The sequence below is a fragment of the Pelecanus crispus genome, chromosome 11, assembly GCF_030463565.1.
Source record: "Pelecanus crispus isolate bPelCri1 chromosome 11, bPelCri1.pri, whole genome shotgun sequence".
In the NCBI taxonomy this organism is placed as follows: Eukaryota; Metazoa; Chordata; class Aves; order Pelecaniformes; family Pelecanidae; genus Pelecanus; species Pelecanus crispus.
The window spans coordinates 12529232-12551388 of NC_134653.1; the positions used below are offsets into that span (position 1 = coordinate 12529232).

The 22157-nt window shown below is 36.0% G+C and overlaps 1 protein-coding gene across 10 annotated transcripts in view; it reads right to left on the reverse strand.

The window, feature by feature from the left end:
- PARN (poly(A)-specific ribonuclease) overlaps nucleotides 1-22157 on the reverse strand; it is a 64091-nt gene that overhangs the window by 35455 nt on the left and 6479 nt on the right. For 6 of the 10 annotated variants that reach the window (XR_012831500.1, XM_075718708.1, XM_075718705.1 and 3 more), the window contains 10 exons: nucleotides 20393-20435; nucleotides 19621-19701; nucleotides 17418-17474; nucleotides 16276-16353; nucleotides 15049-15092; nucleotides 14525-14567; nucleotides 12711-12786; nucleotides 10378-10488; nucleotides 10223-10292; nucleotides 3508-3563 (listed from right to left, as the gene is read on the reverse strand). Coding sequence is in view for 9 of the 10 variants with exons in the window: in XM_075718708.1 (XP_075574823.1) it covers nucleotides 3508-3563; nucleotides 10223-10292; nucleotides 10378-10488; nucleotides 12711-12786; nucleotides 14525-14567; nucleotides 15049-15092; nucleotides 16276-16353; nucleotides 17418-17474; nucleotides 19621-19701; nucleotides 20393-20435 (659 nt within the window). In the remaining variant the exon portion in view is untranslated. The remainder of the gene's footprint in view (nucleotides 1-3507; nucleotides 3564-10222; nucleotides 10293-10377; nucleotides 10489-12710; nucleotides 12787-14524; nucleotides 14568-15048; nucleotides 15093-16275; nucleotides 16354-17417; nucleotides 17475-19620; nucleotides 19702-20392; nucleotides 20436-22157) is intronic. The other 4 variants (XM_075718703.1, XM_075718702.1, XM_075718707.1 and 1 more) reach the window with 2 other exon arrangements.

Here is a 22157-nt window from a genome sequence, read left to right on the forward strand (position 1 = left end):
CAGAAACACTCTCAGGAAAAGCTTCTCTCTTCTTTGGGTGTAGAGATATAGGGACTGACTTTCACCTTAGTGAATTACCCTCCCGAATTCTTTTGTGATACAAACTTTTCTACTTTCTGATGTCCTTAGCTTTCAGCATTAAAATAGGAGAGTTTTTCAAGGTGGATCTCATTCATGGAGCACAGGTGTCCAAAACCAGACCATCAACCACTTGTTATTGCTATATCCAACTTTCATGTGTACTTGACCCCATTACACAAGGTTTTTTTGCCACATTTGGTTAAGATGCAACTTTGCACTGTTAACTGATGAAAGCCTTGTAGATTGTTAATTTCATAAATACAGCTAAGCATTAGCAATTACTACAATTTAGTTATGACTAGTAATTACAGTAAGTGGTAGCGTCCTCAGCCTGGTATGTACTTTGTAGTAGAAAGCATGTACGTTTCTAGGTGTAACTCTAGTCCACAAGTAAGGCTTCATTTTTGCATGAATTTGAGAACAGTAGCTTTCAACAGCTACAGTGTTTCCTGAATAGATAGAACAGGTTTTTGTGTGCTTTGGTTTTAAGCCTTCCCACCCCTGCCCACAGGGTTAATGGAATTTTCATTCCCAAATAATTTTTTAACATCTTGCGTAAACTCAACAGAACACAACGGTTAGAGGCATCTAAAACTCAAGTTCCTAACCAAAACATGTCATGAAAATAGGACAGAGATTTCCAAATGCATCTATCTCCTAAGGAAGAGACTGCAGCATGAATGCAATTATAATATTAAAATATTAAGAAAAGAAAAAAAGATCTTCACAAAAGTGCCATTATGCATGTAGCAACAGTAAAAATAATACAATCGTAACTCAGCATCTCCTAAGTGAAATACTGAATGCTTAATGAAGTCAGGGGAGACTAAGTTTCATAAGTTTTGAGTAACTACTTGGTTTGCTCCACATAAGTAAAGAACCTAGTTTTTCAGCTCAAAAAAATGCAAGACCAGAACATGACCCTGTGGTAAGTTGTGACAGGGTGTCTTAATAAGTTGGTCAGCAGAACCCATGCAGCTGAGAAAAGAGTAAATTTTTCATCTGTTTGATCATATCAACTGAAATAAAATTGATACTGGAGACAGGTATTCAGGAATATAGCCTCTTCAGATGAAACAGTATTAATTGAAGATGTTATAGCTGCCAGCCTCCAGGCCACATATTATTTGCTTGTAGTACTTTAATCTTTTTTGCTCAAAACAAGCCAGGTTAGCATGAGTTTATTAGAAACTCCCTGCTAACAAATTACAGGTTTGCATGAGCACCTGAGCATCAGATTAGATGAAGACACAAGTAGCTAAAGAAAGCAATCCCTTCAAGAGCACAGGGGAAGTCTTGTCCCTTAAATCTTCTACTTCAAAAAAACAAAAAGAACACAAAATTTTTAAAGCACCAGAATTCAATTTTTTTGGCACTACAGAAGCCAAAACCGAAGCCCCACAAGTTGTCTTAACAAGCCAATGAAGATCAATTCATTGCTGTATAGCCTATTGAACAACTAGCAATACAAAGGTTTAAACCTAAACTATTTGCAATCCAGTAGTAGAGAAGTGTAACTGTAACAGCTCCAGTTTCAGATGTTAACAGCTGCTTTCTATTGATTAGAAAGAAGAAACTACTCCTAACCCTCTAGTATCAGTTTATTCTTAAATTCACTTTGAATCCTCTGTTAAACATCTATACCTTCTATCTACTCAGGTGAGAAATATTTGATTTGTATTCTGCTTTGCAGTCATTTTGTGCAGCAGCTTCATTCTTTTTAAAGGAGTTTTTAATACACAGTAGCAAAAGATGATGAAAGTCACTTTCACATATTCAATACTATTTGACCTAGCATATGTTACAAACTCCATTACTTCTGGAAAAATTGCACAAACTAGCTATAACACTATAAGACAAACACAACAAAACCTACAACAGTCACCTAGTTAGCTGTGCCTCACCTTTTTTTTTTTTTTAAATACAGTCTCCAAGTATATCTACCACAGAAGTGTGCCCTTATTCTTTGTGTGGCTTTACTTCTCTGCAGAATGCCCCCTACAGACAACAACCAACCAGATAGCTTCCTCAACCTACAGTAGCATTTAAATGTCAGAATAGAAATAAAAGTTTCTAAAGCAGCCAGCCAAACATGCCACCCTAGATGTACTTTTCCATTTTGAAGCTTAGAAATTCTCCCTGGTTCAGATTCTGCTGTAACATCTGCATTAGTCTGCTCTACAGCAGTGGCTTTCAGATAAAAGAGAGACTTTCCAAGGCAGACTCTTTTTTGGCAACTCTTCTTGGCAAAGCATCAAAGCAATCCTGTAAGTTGGCTAGCAAGTGGAAGTAGCATCTTTACAGCTTAGTAGCTTTGGCATTCTCTCAATGACCCAAAGTATTTACCCATTCTTCCACTCAATATCAAACAGTTGGGGAAAGAAGTATGCAACATAATTAGATAACCATTCCAATAGATCCACAGAGCCAGAGCTCAGTGATCTGATCACCTAACTGCATTTAAAATTAAATATATGCCCTTACAGCATATATTTCCCTCTCCAGTAGTTACTTCCATCTTTCTGGCATTGCATTCTGTTACTATTAAACTAGTATCTAATAAAGGGTCATCCTCCAGTCTGAGCTTTCCGATGCACGGAGTGGAAAATGTCTTCACATCAATATTCTTCCAGATGGGTATCATTTTTAAGACATTCATTTATCTGACTTCACTGTGTAAAATTAAGCTTTCGTCTAGTCAAGGACTAGACTGACCTCCAGAGCTTCACATTTTTGTAAGTCAAGACATCAGTGGTAACACCCATCTGAAGTTTTCTTCCTCATAGTGTAACATCCCGTAACAGTAAGGACCTTTATATTAGTAAAATCTGTTTTAATTTAAGTGTACTAGCAACTTATTACAGCCCCAGGTCTGTAACCTGAAATAACTTGAAATGTAAAAATATTTCAAGTAATATTTTTCCATTTATGCAATCATAATCTTATGTGGCAATAGAATTCTGATTTGTTGATTGAACTTAAGTAAGGGTACTGCTGCATGCAAATTGTGAAGGAGTGGCCAGAAGATTTTCAGAACCATTTGCTATTCACTAGTTTGCACCCTGTATTTACTGCTGGGGTGAGGGGAGAGGGGGAAAGTGTTAAGACCCCATTTTATATGTTGTATAGTACGCAAGAACAGTGAGCCGAAATCATAAAGCTGTTAACTTCAAACTCTGTTATATTTAGTTACAATAGTTTAGTCTGTTCTAGTCAATCCCCTTTATAATGCAGATTCTCTGGTCAAAGCTGAAGAACTTATGGTTTTACTACTTCATTCAAAAAACCCCCATCATTTGGTAAGTGGCTAATAACCTAAATACAGCTGATGTCCCATGCTTTAGATACACAATAATTATTTACACTTCCTTCTCCAGGAAATTTGTCAGAATGGTAGTAAAGTTTTCAATGAACTAAGCTACTTACAGTCTGGTCCTTCCAAATTGAGATATGGTATGTCCATTACTCTCATAAGAAATAGCCTGAAGCAAAACGGAAAAGCACCATTAGCAATTTTCTGCCTAAAGACCTTTTAATAAGCTTTTCTTTTTATAGTTTTTTAGATGTTGCTTCTGAAGAAGCAGAATTAATCATCCCAACCGTATCTTAAGCTATATTAAAACAAACAGACCTTCTAATTAAGTCCAATCCATTCTCTAACAATCCAGATTCAAAAGTTACTTGGCATCATGCTAGTAATTTTACTTATTCAACAAAACAAGAACAAGAAGCCCCAAACTGTTACTGCTGAAAACAATTAAAACAAGTAAGGAAATGAACATTTAGAAAATAGCAGCTCTGCGCAGTAAGAGCCAGTTACATGGTGGATAGTGCAAAAGCTGTCATTCTAAATACACATACACTTTCCCATTTTGTGCATCATGCTTTAGACAGAATGGATCTTAAAACCCTAGAACAGCAAAAGCCATCATGACACTTTAGTGGAGATAACCAGGACAAGTCTTTTGCTGTTTAACAGGTAACTGAAGAGTTTCTCAAAACATTCAAGAAATGCTTTCAATAAAAGCTCATATTCAGCTCTGAGAACTATTTCCCTCCAAAATAAGGTAAGTAGTCTAAAAACCTGTCATAGGTATAGATGCCACATCGCTGTTACAAAACATTTGCTGTGTATAGTGTTCACTGTTGGGCTAAAATAAATAACTTTTCTATGATAACTTCAAAAAGCTTCTAAAATGCTTATCAGATTACAATTACAGTATTCAACTAAGTAGTAACTGATATAAACAGCTGATAAAAACATTTTAAGTGTGTAGACTGATCTGTAATTCCCTAGAGATTCTTTGTATCATACCACACTCACTATTAGTTCTTTAAGAGTTTGAATATTATGTCCTTATGGTTACTTGTATCACTGAGAAGTCTACTGGAATGCAGTTGATAACTTGTATTTATTATACTCAGGAGAAAGAAAAAAAAAAAACAAAACGCCACAACACTGGGGAGAGAATTGACTATATGACAGGTTCACATGTGAGCCAGAGGGTCTTCAGAGAACTGGCACCAGTTATGATACACACTGTCCCATCTAATTTCTCTTCCTGAGTCTCAGGGAAGATATGGTGTAAGGTGCACTGTGTCCCCCTGAGCACTGCAGAACCTAAAAGGAATTTTATCAATAAAAATTAGAAACATCAGCATCTATTAACTTTAGAAACTTTAACAATTCCAGCATAGCACTGAGTAATGAAGACATTTTACAAAGGAGCCAGAGCTGCTGCTTATGTTTAGCCTTAGGTGCCATACTCCTATAGCCTTAGCTTCATTATAGCTATCTGTTTAAACAGGACAGGAGTGACATCTTGAAAATGAACCTAGCTTCAGAACACAGCTTCCACAAGGAAACAGAGAAAAACATCCTTACTCTGATATCTCCTAGAGATCTGGGGTAATACTGACAGGACATGCAGTGCTATTGCTCAAAAAAGAAACAAAAAAAGCCATCCACGCAGAAAACAACAGACAGGAGACACAGTGATCAGGCGATAAGGGTATTTTTTATGAGATTAAAGAGGAGGAATACAAAGAGGGAGTATGGGACACATCTTCCAAGGAGGAATAGAAGGGAGATGACTATATTCCATCTCTGGTGGAAGACATCAGGCAGGATCATACCACCATCACAGAGCACCTAGCTGAGCAGAAAAGAACTTGCAGGTCTGGGATCTATGCTCTGCTAGCAAGCTGGGCTTCGCTTCAGACTGTTGAAAGATGCTCGGTTCCATTTATTACCTATGTTTTGTGCTCATGTCTTCATCTGAAATAATGTCAATGTCACTGTTAGGAGCCACAGCCTGCTTCGGACTCCAGTGCAGGGGATAAGCATAGCCTAAATGTACAGTATTTCAGCTAGTCAGTAAAAGCAGTTTAGTCTTCACTGGATGAAGGTTGTCCATCATCCATGCAGGATAGCAAAAGTTTGGGGGGGGGGGGGGGGGGGGGGGGGGGGGGGAACAAAACCAAAACCAAAAACCCACAGGCAGATTTGGTTTAAGTTGAGCTATCTGAAGAAAAAGCTTTCACAGAATTCTTGGAACTAGCTACTTTTTAACGTACTCAAATTTAGTTTCCTAGGTAGCAGTTTTCATAAAAATAAAGACAAAGTTTACTAAAAATACAATAAAAACTTCTGGAGAGAATACTAGTTAAGCTGTCCTCCCCCACGTTTTATCATGCTGAGGAAAGCAATACAGTGGCTAGCAGCAAGAACAGACTTATGCCAAAAAATGCATATACCTGAGATTAATTAAGAAACTAAGATCAGTTTATGCTCCGAGACAAATCCTACATTTATTTGTTTGGTCAAAGAACTGTGTCTCTAAACAGCACATACACACACAAACACACACACACCCTAAAGAGATAGTATAAATACTGATTTTAATATTGAGTGCACAGCAGTAATAACTGCATCCTGTAGCACTAACTTACATCACACGGATTATGAACACTGAGTTGCAGCATAATCCATAATTAAGTATCCATAATTACAGTTGTAAGATTCCTCATCTATTTGCAGAAAACTTAAAACTAATAACGTTCTTCTGTATGACAACATGAACCCTACTTTATATTTAATTACCTAGATTCGTGAAATTGTAGTTATGGCATTGCTTTTCACTACATTAATTCACAATTATTTAGAAGCTATACTGACCAAGCTTAAAAATGTTATACCATACACTGTTTAGAAGCTACAGCCAGATCACATGGTCAGAGGACAGAGGTCTACTTTTCAATATACAACAATATCCTAGGAACTTTGAGGTATTTTGAGACAGCCACTTGGAAGACAATTGTTTATCTGGCAAGCCAAGTGAAATAAGGAGAGCAAGGCTATGATCATGCCACTTCACAGCAATGCATAAGTAGTCTCAAGTAGTCAACATTCTTCCTCTGCACTGAGCTAGGATGAAATCTTTCACAGGTGTGTGATGAACTGTGTAGAAAAACTGATCCAGCTGAAAAAAGAAAAGGCATCTTTTTAAACCCAGATCAGTTTACCAATCCAGCTCAGTAACTAGAACAGCCACATGTGGCTGAAAGCACAAGGACAGCAATTGTTTACTCCTACACTGTGACTGAAAAGCTATCGGTCAAACTGCAGAAAAGCACACTCATATTCTTTTTCAAGAATTTTACAAAGGAAATTCAATTAATATAGAAAAGCAGAGGGAGAAATTAACTGATTTGCAATACAGGCCAGAGAACCTAGCTCCCTGGTGAGACATTTTCCACAAACAGCACAAAACCAAGCTATTTGCACATACATCAAATTTGGTTTCCAATATCCTTATGTATGAAAAAAATTATTTCTAAGATAATTTGTATTTCTACAGACCATCATGCTATTCAGGTCAATAAAACATGGTGTTTTCATATCTCTCCACCTCTTCCACCCCCTACCTCCAGCAACATCAAAAGAAAAAAAGAACAACCCAACATTCAAACAACCCAAAGATCAGAAATAAAGTTCTCATTAAAAGTTTGGGAGGGGCTTGACGGTGGGGGCAGAGAGGCATGGAGAAGAGCTGTTGCTCTAAACAAAACAGGTCAAAAAATTTCTAATCAACTCCAAAGTATATAACACAATATAGCATCTGAATTATACACATAAGAATTTACATATTATAATACAAAAAGTCCCATCATCTCAACTCCTAAGTGTTCATCAGGGACTACTCACAACAGATTGTTCACATGAACATGATTTTTCAAAGATGTTGTATATACAATGAAGCATAAAGATTACAGAAATGCATCTCTGGAATTCTTGGTTTATTGAGTTGTTTATCCTGTAACTTACTGCTTTATGCCTGAAAGAGCCAAGCAACCCTAAGGCAAAGCCTGTTTTTAATCAGTTCCACTCTTACAAGAAGCTGAAACTAAAGATTTTACCTATATTCATCATTAACCTATATGCTGGCCACCACCCTTGAATGGCAAGCCAGGAAGTTCCGTAACTGTGCTGACATAATGAAAGAGTCAAAATAACTACTGAAAAAAGTATTACCTTCCTTTGAAGGCTAAGTTTGTAAAAATCAAAGCTTGATTTTTCAGTTTTAAATTTACTCACACTACTCACATTAGTGACAAGTCTATTCAAACGGAAAACATTTCCAAAATCCTATCATTCACACCAATCATGTAAAAGTTTAATCTCTAAACTGTATTTAAACACCTACTATTCCAGAGATCTTGAAATTAAGACTTTATAAGCAACCCAAAGGATCATAAAGTGGTCTGCTTTAAAGAACATTTTCAAGACTACCTTGATAATAGTTCAAACTGAGAGCATTGCTTCTAAATAATTGCCTTATAATAAACTACTCTGTTCAGCTTCTTTCAGGAGAAACTTTTGTGACAGATAGTATAACTTTCATTTGGTTAGCTTACTGTTTGCATGTTGTAGTTTGTGTTTTGCTTGAAGAACATGACTACAGCACAAAGGAAAAGGTTTCCTTGTTCTGACTGCTGCCCACAGGATCAGGTAGAACTTCTGGAGGAAGGAGGAAGATAGTTTTTTTTCTCCCCAGGAGGAAGAGAGGATGCTCAGCTAGGGAAAGCTTCTAGACCACAAACTAGAGAAAACTAGGTGTAGCAGGAAGCTACTGGCAGCCCAGAGCATACCTGCAAAAAAGCCCCAGAAGCAATATACTTACTAGGGACCTTAAGTTAACTATGTAAATTGCACAAGCCCTGGATGCTACTTACAGGTGCTAAACAGACAGCTGGAAATAGCTATCTGGTCTGCAAGGACATACGGAACAGAGCAGAAGACTTGTTCATTTAAATATCCAACAGCTCTGACTTCTGACATGTATGTAAATCTCTTTTCTTCTTTAAAAAATAACTAGAGTTGTCTTATCCTGGTTTGTTATTTTGCATTATAGTAAAAAAAAAAGCTTTAAAAATACAAGCCTTGGCCTGTTCACTATAAGGGAAAGGTGAGACAGTCTCATCTCCAAGTTCTGACTGAGGTGAGGTGGCAGATGTTAGAATATGGCAAAGCTCCTAAGACCATGTGAAAGTAAGACACGGCAAGTCTTCCAAGTTTTCATGATTTAAAAACAATATATCACTCTTCTGAAACAAGAAGCTACAAGTTCTGAATAATGACAGAATGGATAAACTTTTTTCCTTGGAAACAGTAATTTTCAGTTCTTGCTTAAAAAAAAAAAAAAAAAAAAAAGCAAGCTGTTCTTCTCCCTACAATTTTTTGTTAACTTTCCCTTTTGTTACAGTTAGGCAGTGTTAACTCTGAGGCCAGAATAGACACAGTGGGCTTCCTCTCAAAACTTCGAAATGTCACTGTTAGAGGAATGTCACATTTGAAGTACACAACTTAACCTGAAAAGCTTAAGTTTAATGTATTATTGTGACAGTTTTAGAAGTTTCAGTTTGTACTTGTTGCAGATATGCATCTCTAGAAAGAGCTGAAAGCATTTTGGTTAATGATTGAAAAAATAACCCCCTCAATTGGCATCTACTAGTTGGCATGTATGTGTGCTGGTGTTACTGAAAACAACCCTGTGATAAATCCTATCTTAAAATGAAATTATGCTGATCAATTCTATCATCACCTTCACATTCGAATCAAGTGGTCACTGCGGATCCATGTTCAATCTGAGGAATGTACATACAATTTATAACATCTGCTAGAATATATGGAGTTACTACCTCACATGTGTCAGTGTCAAGAGAATCATCTAACTGCTGTCACTATAGTCATTTGGTTTCCAGACCAATGAAGCTGAAAGCCATTGATCACGATTATTGCCTCATTTGTATGGGCCATCTGAAGCTAAAATAATTGCTTCTGGATGGAATTTCTCCTGAATTTAAACAAACAGACTAAAGCACTAGCAGCTTTTTAATTTCAACTCCTTTACCTCTATGTGACAGGTTATACTACCTTTAGAAGTTCATAAGGCAAAATCTACAGATTAAATATGCAAAAAATCAAATCTGCGCATAAAGACTTCTAGATTTCTCAAGTCTTACTTCAATTTGTTCAAGTAACTTGCATGAAGATCCAATTCAAAAGCAAAATACTGATGATAGCATCATCCCATAAACTACTAATCATACATGTTTATTTCGCCTTCTTAAAAATGGGTTACCTGATAATGTTAATATAATAGTTTTGTGTTATTTGGATTGATATTACAGTAGGGATATTTTAGGTTTTCCAGACTGTTTAGCATACTCAGTTTTAACTATCACCAGTTTCTGACAGTGTCCTACAACATAAAGAACACCTGACCAGTTTTTTTTCATTTCCACTACCCTCAAAGCTTACTCCAGAAATAATTTTCTAAATTGTAAACATATTCTCAACACTGGCATGGACAAGGCCATTAAGACAGTCCAGGTACTCTTCTAAGTGTCCTTTTACAGGTTAGCAGAAAGTAAACCGTTGTCTTCAAAAGAAAAAGGTATTTACTTTACAAATTCTGGCCTCTCTGCAGCATTACTAGTCTGAACCACAAAGCCAATCAAAACTGAAGTGTAAAGAAAAATGCAGTTAGACATTGATTCTGAGGCTAGAGAGATATATTCTAAGGCTAGTGTTATATTTCCATGTTTTAGCAGGTCTTTTAACACAACAACTACTTACTTGTTAAAAAAAGGTTCAATGAGTTTTGATCTAGCAGGCACATGGTTTTTCGGAGGACTGAGGAATGAACCTGATGAACGAAGAAGAAATTCAGTATGTAATAAGCAGCTACAGATAGCACTAAGGAGAAGGTTTGAAAAAGACTACATAGATACCTAGGAAATTAGCCATGGAGATGAAGCACAGTCCAGTAATGTAAGCATCATATCCTGCTTCGTGAAGTTGTTCGGAAGCTGTATCATAACTTGGAAACCCTTCTGCACTTTCTAAGAAGAAAAAACAATTTGTAAACACATTATCACAGAAGTTAAAGGCAGCCCTGTATGCTTACCCACACATTTATTTTGTCAGAGCATAATATCATTTGGGCAAGTTTATATGGTTTTCAGATGTTCTGAATAAAGGACATTTTTGTTTTCTATTTTTAAATAAGAACAGGCTCTGAGGATAGAAACTTCCTCCTATTAAAAAGCTATTAATCCACAGACCTACTTAGCCAAAATGGAGTATTAATTCTAACACAATGACAGCAGGATTCCCCACACAGCATTTTTTTTTTTTTCCTGACTGTTTTGCATTTAAAAGAACAGACACTCGGGCTAATTGAAAACTCTACCATTAACCTGTTTGCTAACCATCCCATTGACTTAGGGTCAGATTTTTTCAAGGTATTTAAATGATGAAGATGGAACTAAGTGATTAAAGGATGTCTCTATTGACAACCATGCTTGGTTTTTATGCGAAGACCTTGAGAAGTATCCCTTGAATCACCTCTGAAAGTGGGAACCTTAATAGTCACTTTTCTGAAGAGCAGTGTTTGAAAGCGCCAAAGTCTCAGTAACAGAGAAACATGTGCACATCACACTTTTTTCTTTAACATTTAATTTTTTCTCACTCCCAACATCAAAGTTATTTCACCTCTGTAGCTAGCTTCTCAACCTCTAGAAAGCCGGCTCATTTTCCTCTAGAAGTTACACTGAGAATAGGACTGGAAGACCAAAATTAACTGTTTAAAAAGCCAGAATGATGACCCTTACATTAAGGTACAGACTGAAAAGTGAACTCAATAATTCCATTTAATTTATTGCATTCAACCTAGCAAAAGAAGCTAAAACAATGATGAAACATACCCAGGATTTAAAACAGTGATATGGCATACTAGCATAACTTCTACAATGGAAATATGTAAGCATATATATTTGTTGTATTTTGTAAAAAGAAACTGGAGTCCTAATTTTATATATAAAACTAGAGTAGCAACACATCAGGTCTTTTTTCAGATGAGCCCTTGTAATATTTATCTAAAAAATAAAGTTGTCTGAGATTCAGATGACACTAAGCTATACTGGCTGAGCTGAAAAGGTCATTTCTTAGTGCTTAACTTTTTTTTTTTTTAAAAAATAGATACATATCCAAAAGAAAACATAAATGAACAGTTAACGAAACTATTCTAGTATTTTTAAACACGCTTTGCTTTGGATGTTCTGAGCCACATTAATCATCTCTGATGAAATACTAACATATTAACACTTCTGAGTCAGTTAACCATTATGGTCATATTTTGCTCAAGAAAAAAAAAAAGGTAAAATTATTTTATATTACATCAGCAAAAACTAGTACCTGACAGCTGCCAAATTATGTTACATCCTGAGAAGAAGCTACAGAGGATACAGGACTAAAAGGTCCGCATGCAATTACTGTACACTCCATATGCGTGGTATTACTGAGGTCTAGGCACCAACAGCTCCCGCTCGTTGTCCAAGATGACTGTAGATTACCCATCTTATTATCTGTCCTGTTACTACAGCTTATGTGCACCTGCTCTGCACATTCAGCAATATAAAGAAGTATCACTCACCTTGTTTTTGATTAAGCACTGAGACTTCCCCTACCAGCATGCTCTACTGTTCAGTACTTCCCTCCCTTTTCTAAATCAGCAGCTTAAGAAAAATTCCAGAACCTTGAGATAAGCTTGGCCTTTGATTAAATATCCTTTCGTTCACCTCAAAGCAAAGAAAGCTCTACAGGAACTTTAACAAGTTCTAGAACACACATGACTAGTCACTACTGTGTAAGTTTTCTTGGTTTTGTTTGTTCAAGTGCCTATTAGAGTGCTCTGGCTTTGATCTGAAGGACATTAATAACCAAATGAAACGGTTTTAAAACAATTTCAAGTTACTCATCAAAAAAATCAAGCTAAAACCCAAAATGCTATCATTAGAAGATGATGAAACTGCTGTTCACTGAATACATCCATTCTCCTATTATCTGAAGTAAAGTGGAAGGATTCCTACTGACTTCCACTAATAACTCTAAATACAACTGCACTATACACATATTGCCCATGTTTAAAGTCCCTTTCATCAAAACATTAAGTATTAACAGGGGAATTTACATTTCAGACCAAGAACAAAAATAATCAAAACATTTTCTTTCCTCTGAAAGAGGAAAACATTTCAGAAATAAGACCATTTTGATATATCCTTACCAACTTTAGGAGGGCTGAATGGAACCTCTTTTAAACGTTTTTCCAGTTCTGCAAGGGATGTATTATTAATGATCTCCTACAAGAAAAGATACGATTAACTGCCAATGTCAAGCACATTTTCCCTGGAAACTGAAATCAAATAGGATAAAATGAGTATTTACTGCTGCCACCTTGTGTTCTCTAAGGATTTGTACATAGCCTCATTTCAAACTAATACACCACAGAAGCCTGTCCATACAAGTTTTGGAAAGTTAACTTGCCTCACCTCCAACATAGTATCTATGAGTCACAAGCATTTATTGATACTTTTCAGAATTCTTGATGATGAATTATGCCAAAGTAATATTTCTATTTGAATCTGTTTCCATGCATGGTACATGTGGTGGGGGAAAAGCCAGTACAAGCAGCAAGGCAAAATATCCTAAATATTGATGATAATGATTGAAGGCGTTCAAGGTGAGCACTGAAGCATGCTTGCTGACTGGACATTCTTGAATACTTTTATACATGTAAATACTGCTGGTTTAAAGTAATACAAAGACAGTGAAAGAAGCCTGACAATCAGAGAGCTGCTCTTACACTTCAGCTTAGCTGAGTTGCATTACCAAATCTATATATGTGTATATATAAAACATCACAAAAAGATATATAGGTTATTGATTTCATCAAACCAAACTTCCTGAATAAACAAATAAACTTTGTCAATCAGTACAATGGAAAAAAAACATGCAGAATCAATAGCAAGAGAAAACTAAAAATCTCGCACAATCTTTCTTAAAGTTGTCTGAAATTTTTGAGGACCAAATTTCCTTTGGTTCTAAATCAAGAGAGCTGTTTACAGTTATTACCAAGAATGCAGTCTAAAAAGTTATCAAGAACTCAGTACAATGTACAAGCTCAAATGATGCATTATATCGGCATCCCAAAGCACCAGTTGATAACAATAGCCTAAAACCCAACCATCTCCTGTAAAAATTACAAATATCAACATAACTGTACCAAACATAAAACTTGTGCAGGATTATTAGTTTTCAGAATACAAAAGCATCTATTCTTACTACAGTGGTAAGCAAGACAAACCTGAAAATATCTACTAAGTACATTTTAATGAGATTTTCTGTTATGCAATGCTCTGAAGTCAGAGGTATGCAAAAAGATAGATGGTGCTTCATCAGCATGTTTTTTTAATTAATTCATTCCCAAGGCACATAGGAAAGCAAGAGGATATGATTACTTATCTCAATACTTCTTTGGAATAATAAAACTCACGCTGCAAGGTGTTTTAAGAGAAACCTGTAATTTTTTTTCTCCTGCTAACTACCCACTGAACAGCAGGCCACAACAGAACCTAATGATGATGTTCAAGCATCTTTTTCTAGACAAATCTAAGTCAGCATTCACAATGTTCTAAAGCTTTGAGTATACAAGCAGCTTCCAGGTCCTATTTGTTTGTGAATAACACTTTTTTTTTTTTCCTCCTGAGGAGACATGCAGTCTTTTGCTAATTTATAAAACAAACAAAAAAATCTGCTAATCACATTTTAAGTAGCAAAAATGGTACATATTTTGGAATTCAAAGCTGCTAAGTCACCGTAAAACTGCAACAAACACAAAAGTCACTTGTACAAAAGTAAAATTTGTATTCTAAAAATTTTGTAAGTTTACATAAAGGGTTAAGAAAAATTCTTTTACAAAAAAGGAGCATCACAAAAAACATTGTTAGACATTTTTCTCTAAAAAAAATAATTTGTTTCAATACACACTTAACGCAAACTTGTATCTTCAAATCTTTCTGTAATATTATACTCATTTACCTTGAAAGGTTGTGTACTTGCCATCAGTTTAGTATCCAATAGCCTAGAAACAAAGTAAGAGCTAAATAAGTTGAAATGGAAGAATGTCCATTTTGCTAAATCCTCAAAAAATGTCTTGGTGTATTAGCTGGGAAACAGCAGTTTCACGCTACTGAAAAATTACTCAGATCTTAAGAGCAGCCAAAACACTCCTTGGCTTTGCTCAGCATGAAAAAGGACAGCAACTAAGCAATAGCAAGAGATGCAAACAGTAAGTAGCAAATAAATCTTGTTCCAAATGTAGTGCAGATTCAAAACATCAAACATCATGCCAAAAACAAAGGGGTAGCAAAGCTGCATCTTTCGCCAAGAAGTAGAACAATAGTACTGCTTTTCTGAAAGAGAGATGCTACAGAATACTTCAAAAACTATGTTTATCTAACTTGTTCCCAATTTGATTTCCATTAACAGCTAGGTTACAGGGCTAGGACAAACAATATCAGCTTGCTAAAACAATACTAAAAAAGTTTGAATAAAGAACTTACCGGGGAAAGACACATGATGTTACTTCCTTGAACTCACTTAGGTCCTAATTTAACATTAAACCAGAAGGTAAGATCCAAGTAAGCTGTTTATCAGTCTCACAATGATAGATAGCAATAGCTACAATTATCCAATCAGCTTCTAAAATTGAGATACAGCAACCGAATCCTGATCTCGTAAGAGATGTATTTGACAGCATTACCATAAATACCACCTGCAATTACACAGAACTACAGGCTAATTATTTCTGATTTGCCTGTGATTTGTAAGAGAAATGTTCTATTACCTCCAATACCCTATCCTATTATACAACCTAGACTACTTCTAATTCCAGCTGTGTTAACAGTTTTACTTAAATGTTCCTGGTATTTAATTTGTCAATGGAATATAAGCAGTCACTCCAGGTGGACAGTTGACGGCCTACAGGTTCAGATCTTCCAAGTGTCAAAAGTACAGGAACAACTGACAACTGCCTATGTTCCAACACTGTCTGAACAGGTCCCGGACTTATTTCTCCCATCTCATAATCAAGTCTTTCCCATAACACCCACAAGCTCTTGAGGATTATAAGTAATATAACCATCATGTGGGCCATCCTTCCAATGAGACCTTTGGCTTCTTCAGACCATTGTCCTCAGTGCCAATACATTGCTTAGTTTAACTTGTTAAGACTATTGCAGTCATGAACGGTTAGACTGCCCTACTGAAATCATGAAAGTATACTCCCTCCAATTATTCAGACATTCCACTTCTTCACCCCATGAACATCATCCTGCTACAAGATTTCTTATCGTTCTATTAATTGTACTATATTACATGAAAACATGTATTCCCACTTTATAGACTACAGGGGGAAAAATGCCACACAATAATGCTGAAGCTCCAAACTAGTATCTTAACGAGTAAGTCAGCTAAATTTACCTGCCATTATCCAAGCAGTTTGTGAAGGACTAACAGATACGAGCAGAAACTACAACTCAATTCCAAAATTTAATCTGAACATTTTAAAAATGTAAAGAAGAATTCAATCCAACTAAGCTTTCTACATGAAGATTTAAGAAAATAAGGCAGTAGCCCAGAAGTAACAAGCGTTCTTTTTAAAATACTCTTCTATTGTTCTTAATAGACTGTCATATACTTCTATTCACAAGAAACTTTGGACATAAAGACTAAAGACAAATACATTAAAGCATTTATTTCATCATCTGAACACTCAGAAGATTACTTACATCAGGTAGGGGACAATAGAACTGGTGTATGGTATGCATCACATCCAGTAGCATATTGTGCCCAATAACAAGCTTGCCCTGTGAAAAGAACATTGAATGTTAGTTACACTTCCAATCTTGGCCATGGCAAGGGCAATTTGTGAAAAGCACCTATCCCAGATGCTAGCTGAGGCCAGCTGGGAACAAATACAAATGAAACCTCTCCATTTGCTCTCTGCCTGCTCCACACACTCCTCCATTCTCTCAGAGGATCCACTTCTTCCTCTACTCCCAACCACTTATCACAGCCTTCAGCAGCAGCTTGAAATGTTGAGAAGATGCACTAGAACAGCTACTTACAACTTAGTTTCCAAATGTAATCTATTTAAGATTGAAGTCAAGTGATTTCACAGTCCACTATCTTTTAATTTACAACTTGTACAACAACTCACAATATTTTTTTTTTTATGGTTGTAATATACAATAGTTATTAGGGGCATGACCTGGCTTCTCACAGTGCAGAACTTTTCATGCCAGATGATGTACAAAAGTTCCTTCTTGAAAAAGTACAAGAAATTTTTAAAATGTTAACTTTGATTCATTTGACGTGACAACCTTTTCTGCTTCCCTGCATCCTCCATTTGCTAGAGAAAACAATAAGCATTTTTTTTCCCCCCCTACAGAGCAGGCTGTAACAACTACATGAAAATAATTGGGCTGAAGGGGACAGATATAAAACTATAGCCTATTTTAACTATGTAATAAGAAGAGAACCGGATGACCTTCTCTGATTAAGCCTTTAACTGCCAGAAAAAAAAAAACCACCCCCAAACCCATAACCAACAACCTTTTTGGGACAGAGAAAAAAAGCCCTCAAAGCTTAGTTTCTTAAGAGAATCTTGTTAAGAGCCCTAAGAAATTGGTATTGTTGACTCTTACAGATAATGAGGTTGTTCATGTCATTAGTTTAAGAGCTTAATCTACCATACTCAACCATTGTAAAACATGAAGCAACATCAACTTAAAAAAAAAAAAAAAAGAGAAGCCACTTTAACTTGTATTTCATCTTATCTTCTAAAATGTAACAGCAAAAGAAATCTTTCTTTGAATTTTTTTTTTTTTTTAAACAACCAAAAGGTACATTAAAAATCATGTTAACTTACAGAATTAGCAATGGCATGAACAACTCTGGAAAATCCTACCGCATCATTCAATTCTTCCTGTAAGCAAAGATTCTGACATTAGTGAAACATAAATACAAATATTGTCAAAACTGTACCTGTCAACTGGCAGACACACCAGTTTGGCTCAAACTGTTTCTCAGACATAACCAAAAACAGACCACAGAGGAAACATCAATATCTGGAAGATACGTGAGGTCAAAGCAGGATGCTGCTGACAGAATTCCAGTTTTATATGTAGCTCTAGTTCAAGGTAAAGTAGGACAAGTCACAAGCTATTGTGGTGGGTTGACCCTGGCCAGAAGCCAAACACCCACTCTGCCTTTTGCTCACTCTGCCTTCCTGGGGAATAGGGAGGCCCAAGAAGGAAAAAAGGAAAAAAAAAAAAGGAAGAAATTCAAAAAGAAGGCAAGACGACTCATGGATCAATATAATGACAAGTTTAGCAAGAAAACTAAAAGCTACATGCACAAGCAAAGCAGAGAGAGGAGTTAATTCACCACTTCCCATCAGCAGGCGGATGCCCAGCCACTTCCTGGGAAGCAGGGCCTCAGCATATTTAAAGGTTGCTTGGGAAGATAAACACTATAACCACAAACATCCCCTCCCAACCTCTTGCCCACCAGCTCAGCCTACTTGCTTTTGGGGGAAGGGTGAAAGAGAGAGAGAAAGCCTTGACACTGTGCAAGCACTGTTCAGAAGCAGCTACCACACTTGTATGGTTATCAACACTGTTTTAGCCACAAATGCAAAGCACAGCAACATATGGGCTGCTATGAAGAAAGTTAACTTCATCCCAATCAGACCAATACAGCTGGAGTCAGTTCATTGTCAATGCAGTATCTTCAATAGTGCTCAACAGCTATTAGACTGCAAACAGCTGAAGAAGACATTAAAACTAAGCTATGTATCTTCAGCCACATTTTTTTACATACATTGTTATAAGATGCAACAGGTTGAATCCTGATTGTTATTTCCATTAAATCAGACTGTACTTTTATGCTAACACTGAGATTGGGGAAGAAACATTCTTCATCATTTATATAAAGAAAAATAAGAAACATTATACAACTACAATATTATACAAATACAATATTATATAATGCGAGTTACACATTTTAAACTGACTCAGATTGGTTTGGGGGGGATCTCACTACAGCATCTATTTTAGTTTCATTTAAGGAATTTTTTGTAACAGATTTTTCTTTTTCAGGCTTAGGGAAGTAATTTCTGCGTTGCATTATTTGTCTTTGTTCAACCAGAAGTGAAATTCAATAAAAACATTCACTGTTATTTTAGTTCAGCTCTGAATGTCACTAGTCAGAGCGAGTAATAAGACTGCTTCAGAAAAATCTACTGTAATAGTAAATTGTCCCTAACTTGCCTTTCAGAAAAAGAGATGTCACATCAGTTGAGGTCTCTGTTAGACATCTCTTTCCCTCTTAAGAGGCATTCTGCACACAAGTATTATTTGCTCCACCCAAGTTGACTTTATCTTGAAACATATAAGCACAAATCACAAGAGTGTGATCAAGAATTCCCACAATTCAAGTCTTATGACTACTTGAAACTTGTGTCAGACTCAGAAAGCAAAAAATACCAAGTCCTATAAACAATGCTGAGAGTGCCTGAATATACCAGACATGACCTTCCAGTCAACTTGTTACTACAGTAGTCGTGTGCAACATGTTTCTATCAAGAAAAGTCAGATGACGTATTAATTGTGCAGGACACTAACTCAGACAACTAAGAGCAAGCAAGTTTTCTAAGAGAGTACTACTCCAAGGACAGATTGTGAATCCAAATAATGTGAAAACTTGCTCAAGAATTTCTGCAAGACTTTTTGCAATGACTATTGTTATACAGCACTAAGAAATGCAGACGTTTCCTATTACTAGGCCATGCTTCTCTGATAGAGCAGATTAATCGAAGGAGGAATTCCCTGCTCCAGAACACTGGTTCACTATTCTACAGTTACTCATTCTTTAACGTTTTGTAGAGTGTCTTGCAACACTTCTTGCCTAAGTTATCTGGTAGAATTTGGAGGATCAATTTCAGACAACAGCTATAGCCAAACAAGGGGAAATACTATCAAACTGTATCACACAATTTTGCATAGCTGGCTGAAGTCACAGATTCTTCCCCTCCCTCCTTCATGTAAACTAATGAAATGGAACTTATTTACCTGTTCTTTTGCTTGTTTCTGCTGTTCTCTTCTTTTTCGTTCTTCTTCATTTACTTTACTAATAACAATATATCTCTCCTTCTAAAATAAAAAAAAGTATCGTTTGAGGAATGACTCCGAGAAGCTCATATTTAAGACCACTGCAAGTTTCTGTGAATTTACATTGTAAAGAAAATTAAGTCATACCTCAGCAGCAGTTACTTGGCAACACGACCGTTTCTATTGTAAGCACCACTTTATCACCTACTCTCAAAAGCCTACTTTAGAAAGATGTATTAGATTCATCTACCAAACCTAACTTTTACTAAATCCACTTTTTACTTCTGAAGAAAGGTTATCAGCATTTCCTTGTAAATAGTGGATTTCAAATATCCTTTGAAGCAGAGATCTGTGCTGGGAAGTGAGGATACAGTATGTGATGCTGCTATTTTTCCACCAAGATCAAGATCTACTTTTCACCAATATTGAACATCAGATCTTGAAATACTTACTAATACTAAACACTACATCTTAAAATACCCTTTAGTATCCTTTAAAAAAAACCAAACAACAAACCAACAAAAAACATTAAGCCACACAAATACATGCTTACACTTCACATGTTGGTCAGATTTAATGTTGAGAAACTAGTTCATTGTATTCCATTTAAAATGTTTCACATTTTGCATAACAAAGCTCAAGCTAAATCCAAAAGTTAGGAGAGTTGGTAAAATGGGAAATACAATTTCCTTTAAACAGAACAAATGTTACAGGCAGTAATATGCCTAGTTACCTTATCTGACTCGAGAGTTTCAACATGGATACCTTTTGGATACCTACATCAAAACAAATGAAAAGTAAATATAAATAGTTATTAATTTGGCATTTAGCATACTGAAACCACAACAGTGATTTGGTAATTTCATGTTTCGTTATTACTGTAAGTCTTAAGTGCAAAAGAACAGTTAAAAGTTCCTTTTTAATTTAAAATAATGGAAAATGTGAAGCAATAGGCTACCTACATTACCTAACAGTAACTAGCACTAAAATGTATTTTCTTATGCAACTTCCCATCCTATTGCTGTGGAACCTGTAACTTCTTATTTTAGTAATATTAAGTAAACATCATCTAGGTATTTCATCACGATTTAGAATCTCCGCTTTCAAGAAATCCAAAACCAAAACACTGGTGAGAAAGTTCTCATTTACTTGCAGCCACAAGACAACTTCTTTGGTGACTGCATGCCTTTAATATATCTCTTATTCTAGGATTTATAAACAACCCTGAACTTCCTGCTAACAGTAAGCTCTAATAGGAAATAATAACACAAATGTCGTTACCTCTGCTACAGGGTTGCATCACTCCACCACAATCACGTTTAAATACCAAAGTACTACCATACACAGAGCATCCAACCAATAGCAAGGTCAGAGAGTATTTTCTTTCACTGCTTAGCAAGTAGATAATAGTCTGATCTTCCCACTATAATAAACTAACAACAATTATATAACCACTGCAGAACCAGCATGTTTCCTTCATCCTCTGGCTACTAAAATACTAGAGAACACATACTATGAGTAATATTGTGTCCTCTCCACCCTGACTTCTCACACAATTTTGAACCTAGACCTCACTTCCAAGCTGTTTCGTGTCATAAACCTTGGATGAATCAAAACACTGTTGCACAACAGAATACTTCAATAGAGAAAATGGCCTGTGAAGAGTTCAGGACATAAGGGCAATCAATAACCTCACTGGTTTCTGCTTTAATTATCTCTATGCTAACTTCACAACTTTGCTTTCTCTCACCAATATACACACACGGTGTACACAGCTGTATACATATAAAGCAACACAGCTGAATATTAAAAAAAAAAAAAATACAATTCATGAACACACTCTTCCATCCACTGAGAGAAGATACAAGAATAAGTGTCAAACAAACATAACACTATGTCCTACTGGAAGCTATAGATAGTTCATCAATATATTAAAAAATCCACACAGAAAAATTCTTGAACACACCTCTCTTTCTCAGATTAGTTCTCAAGCTCATGTCTTGAGATTCCATTTTATAGAGAGAAGCTTTATTTTATCCGCTTCCATGGTAAGTAACAGAGTGCCAGATACTGCTGCAACACTGAATTAACTAAATGTACAAAAAAAAGATTTCCACTGTGTTTTCCACATTTTACTAGAGCAGTCACAACAATGAAAATCTCATCTCTACAGCCTTACCATTTCTCCTAAGGCCTTAAGGGATATATTTGGGCAAAGATGGGGGATAAAGTAAGCCAAGAAAGGAGAAGGGAATTACTACTAGAATCAGGATTTTTAAGTCATCAGAAACGCTTATAGTTGGCATCTAACAGAAAACTATAAACATACCAGTACCTACTACAGAACTAGTAGTTTTTCAAGTAACGTCCACAATCTGTATAAGCACATGCACTTTTGGTCACTAAAAGGCTGTCAAGTTTTTAGTCACATAATTCTAGGCTATGCTGTCCTATTCACAGATTTTACATAGGAATGATAAAATAAATACTAAGCTTTA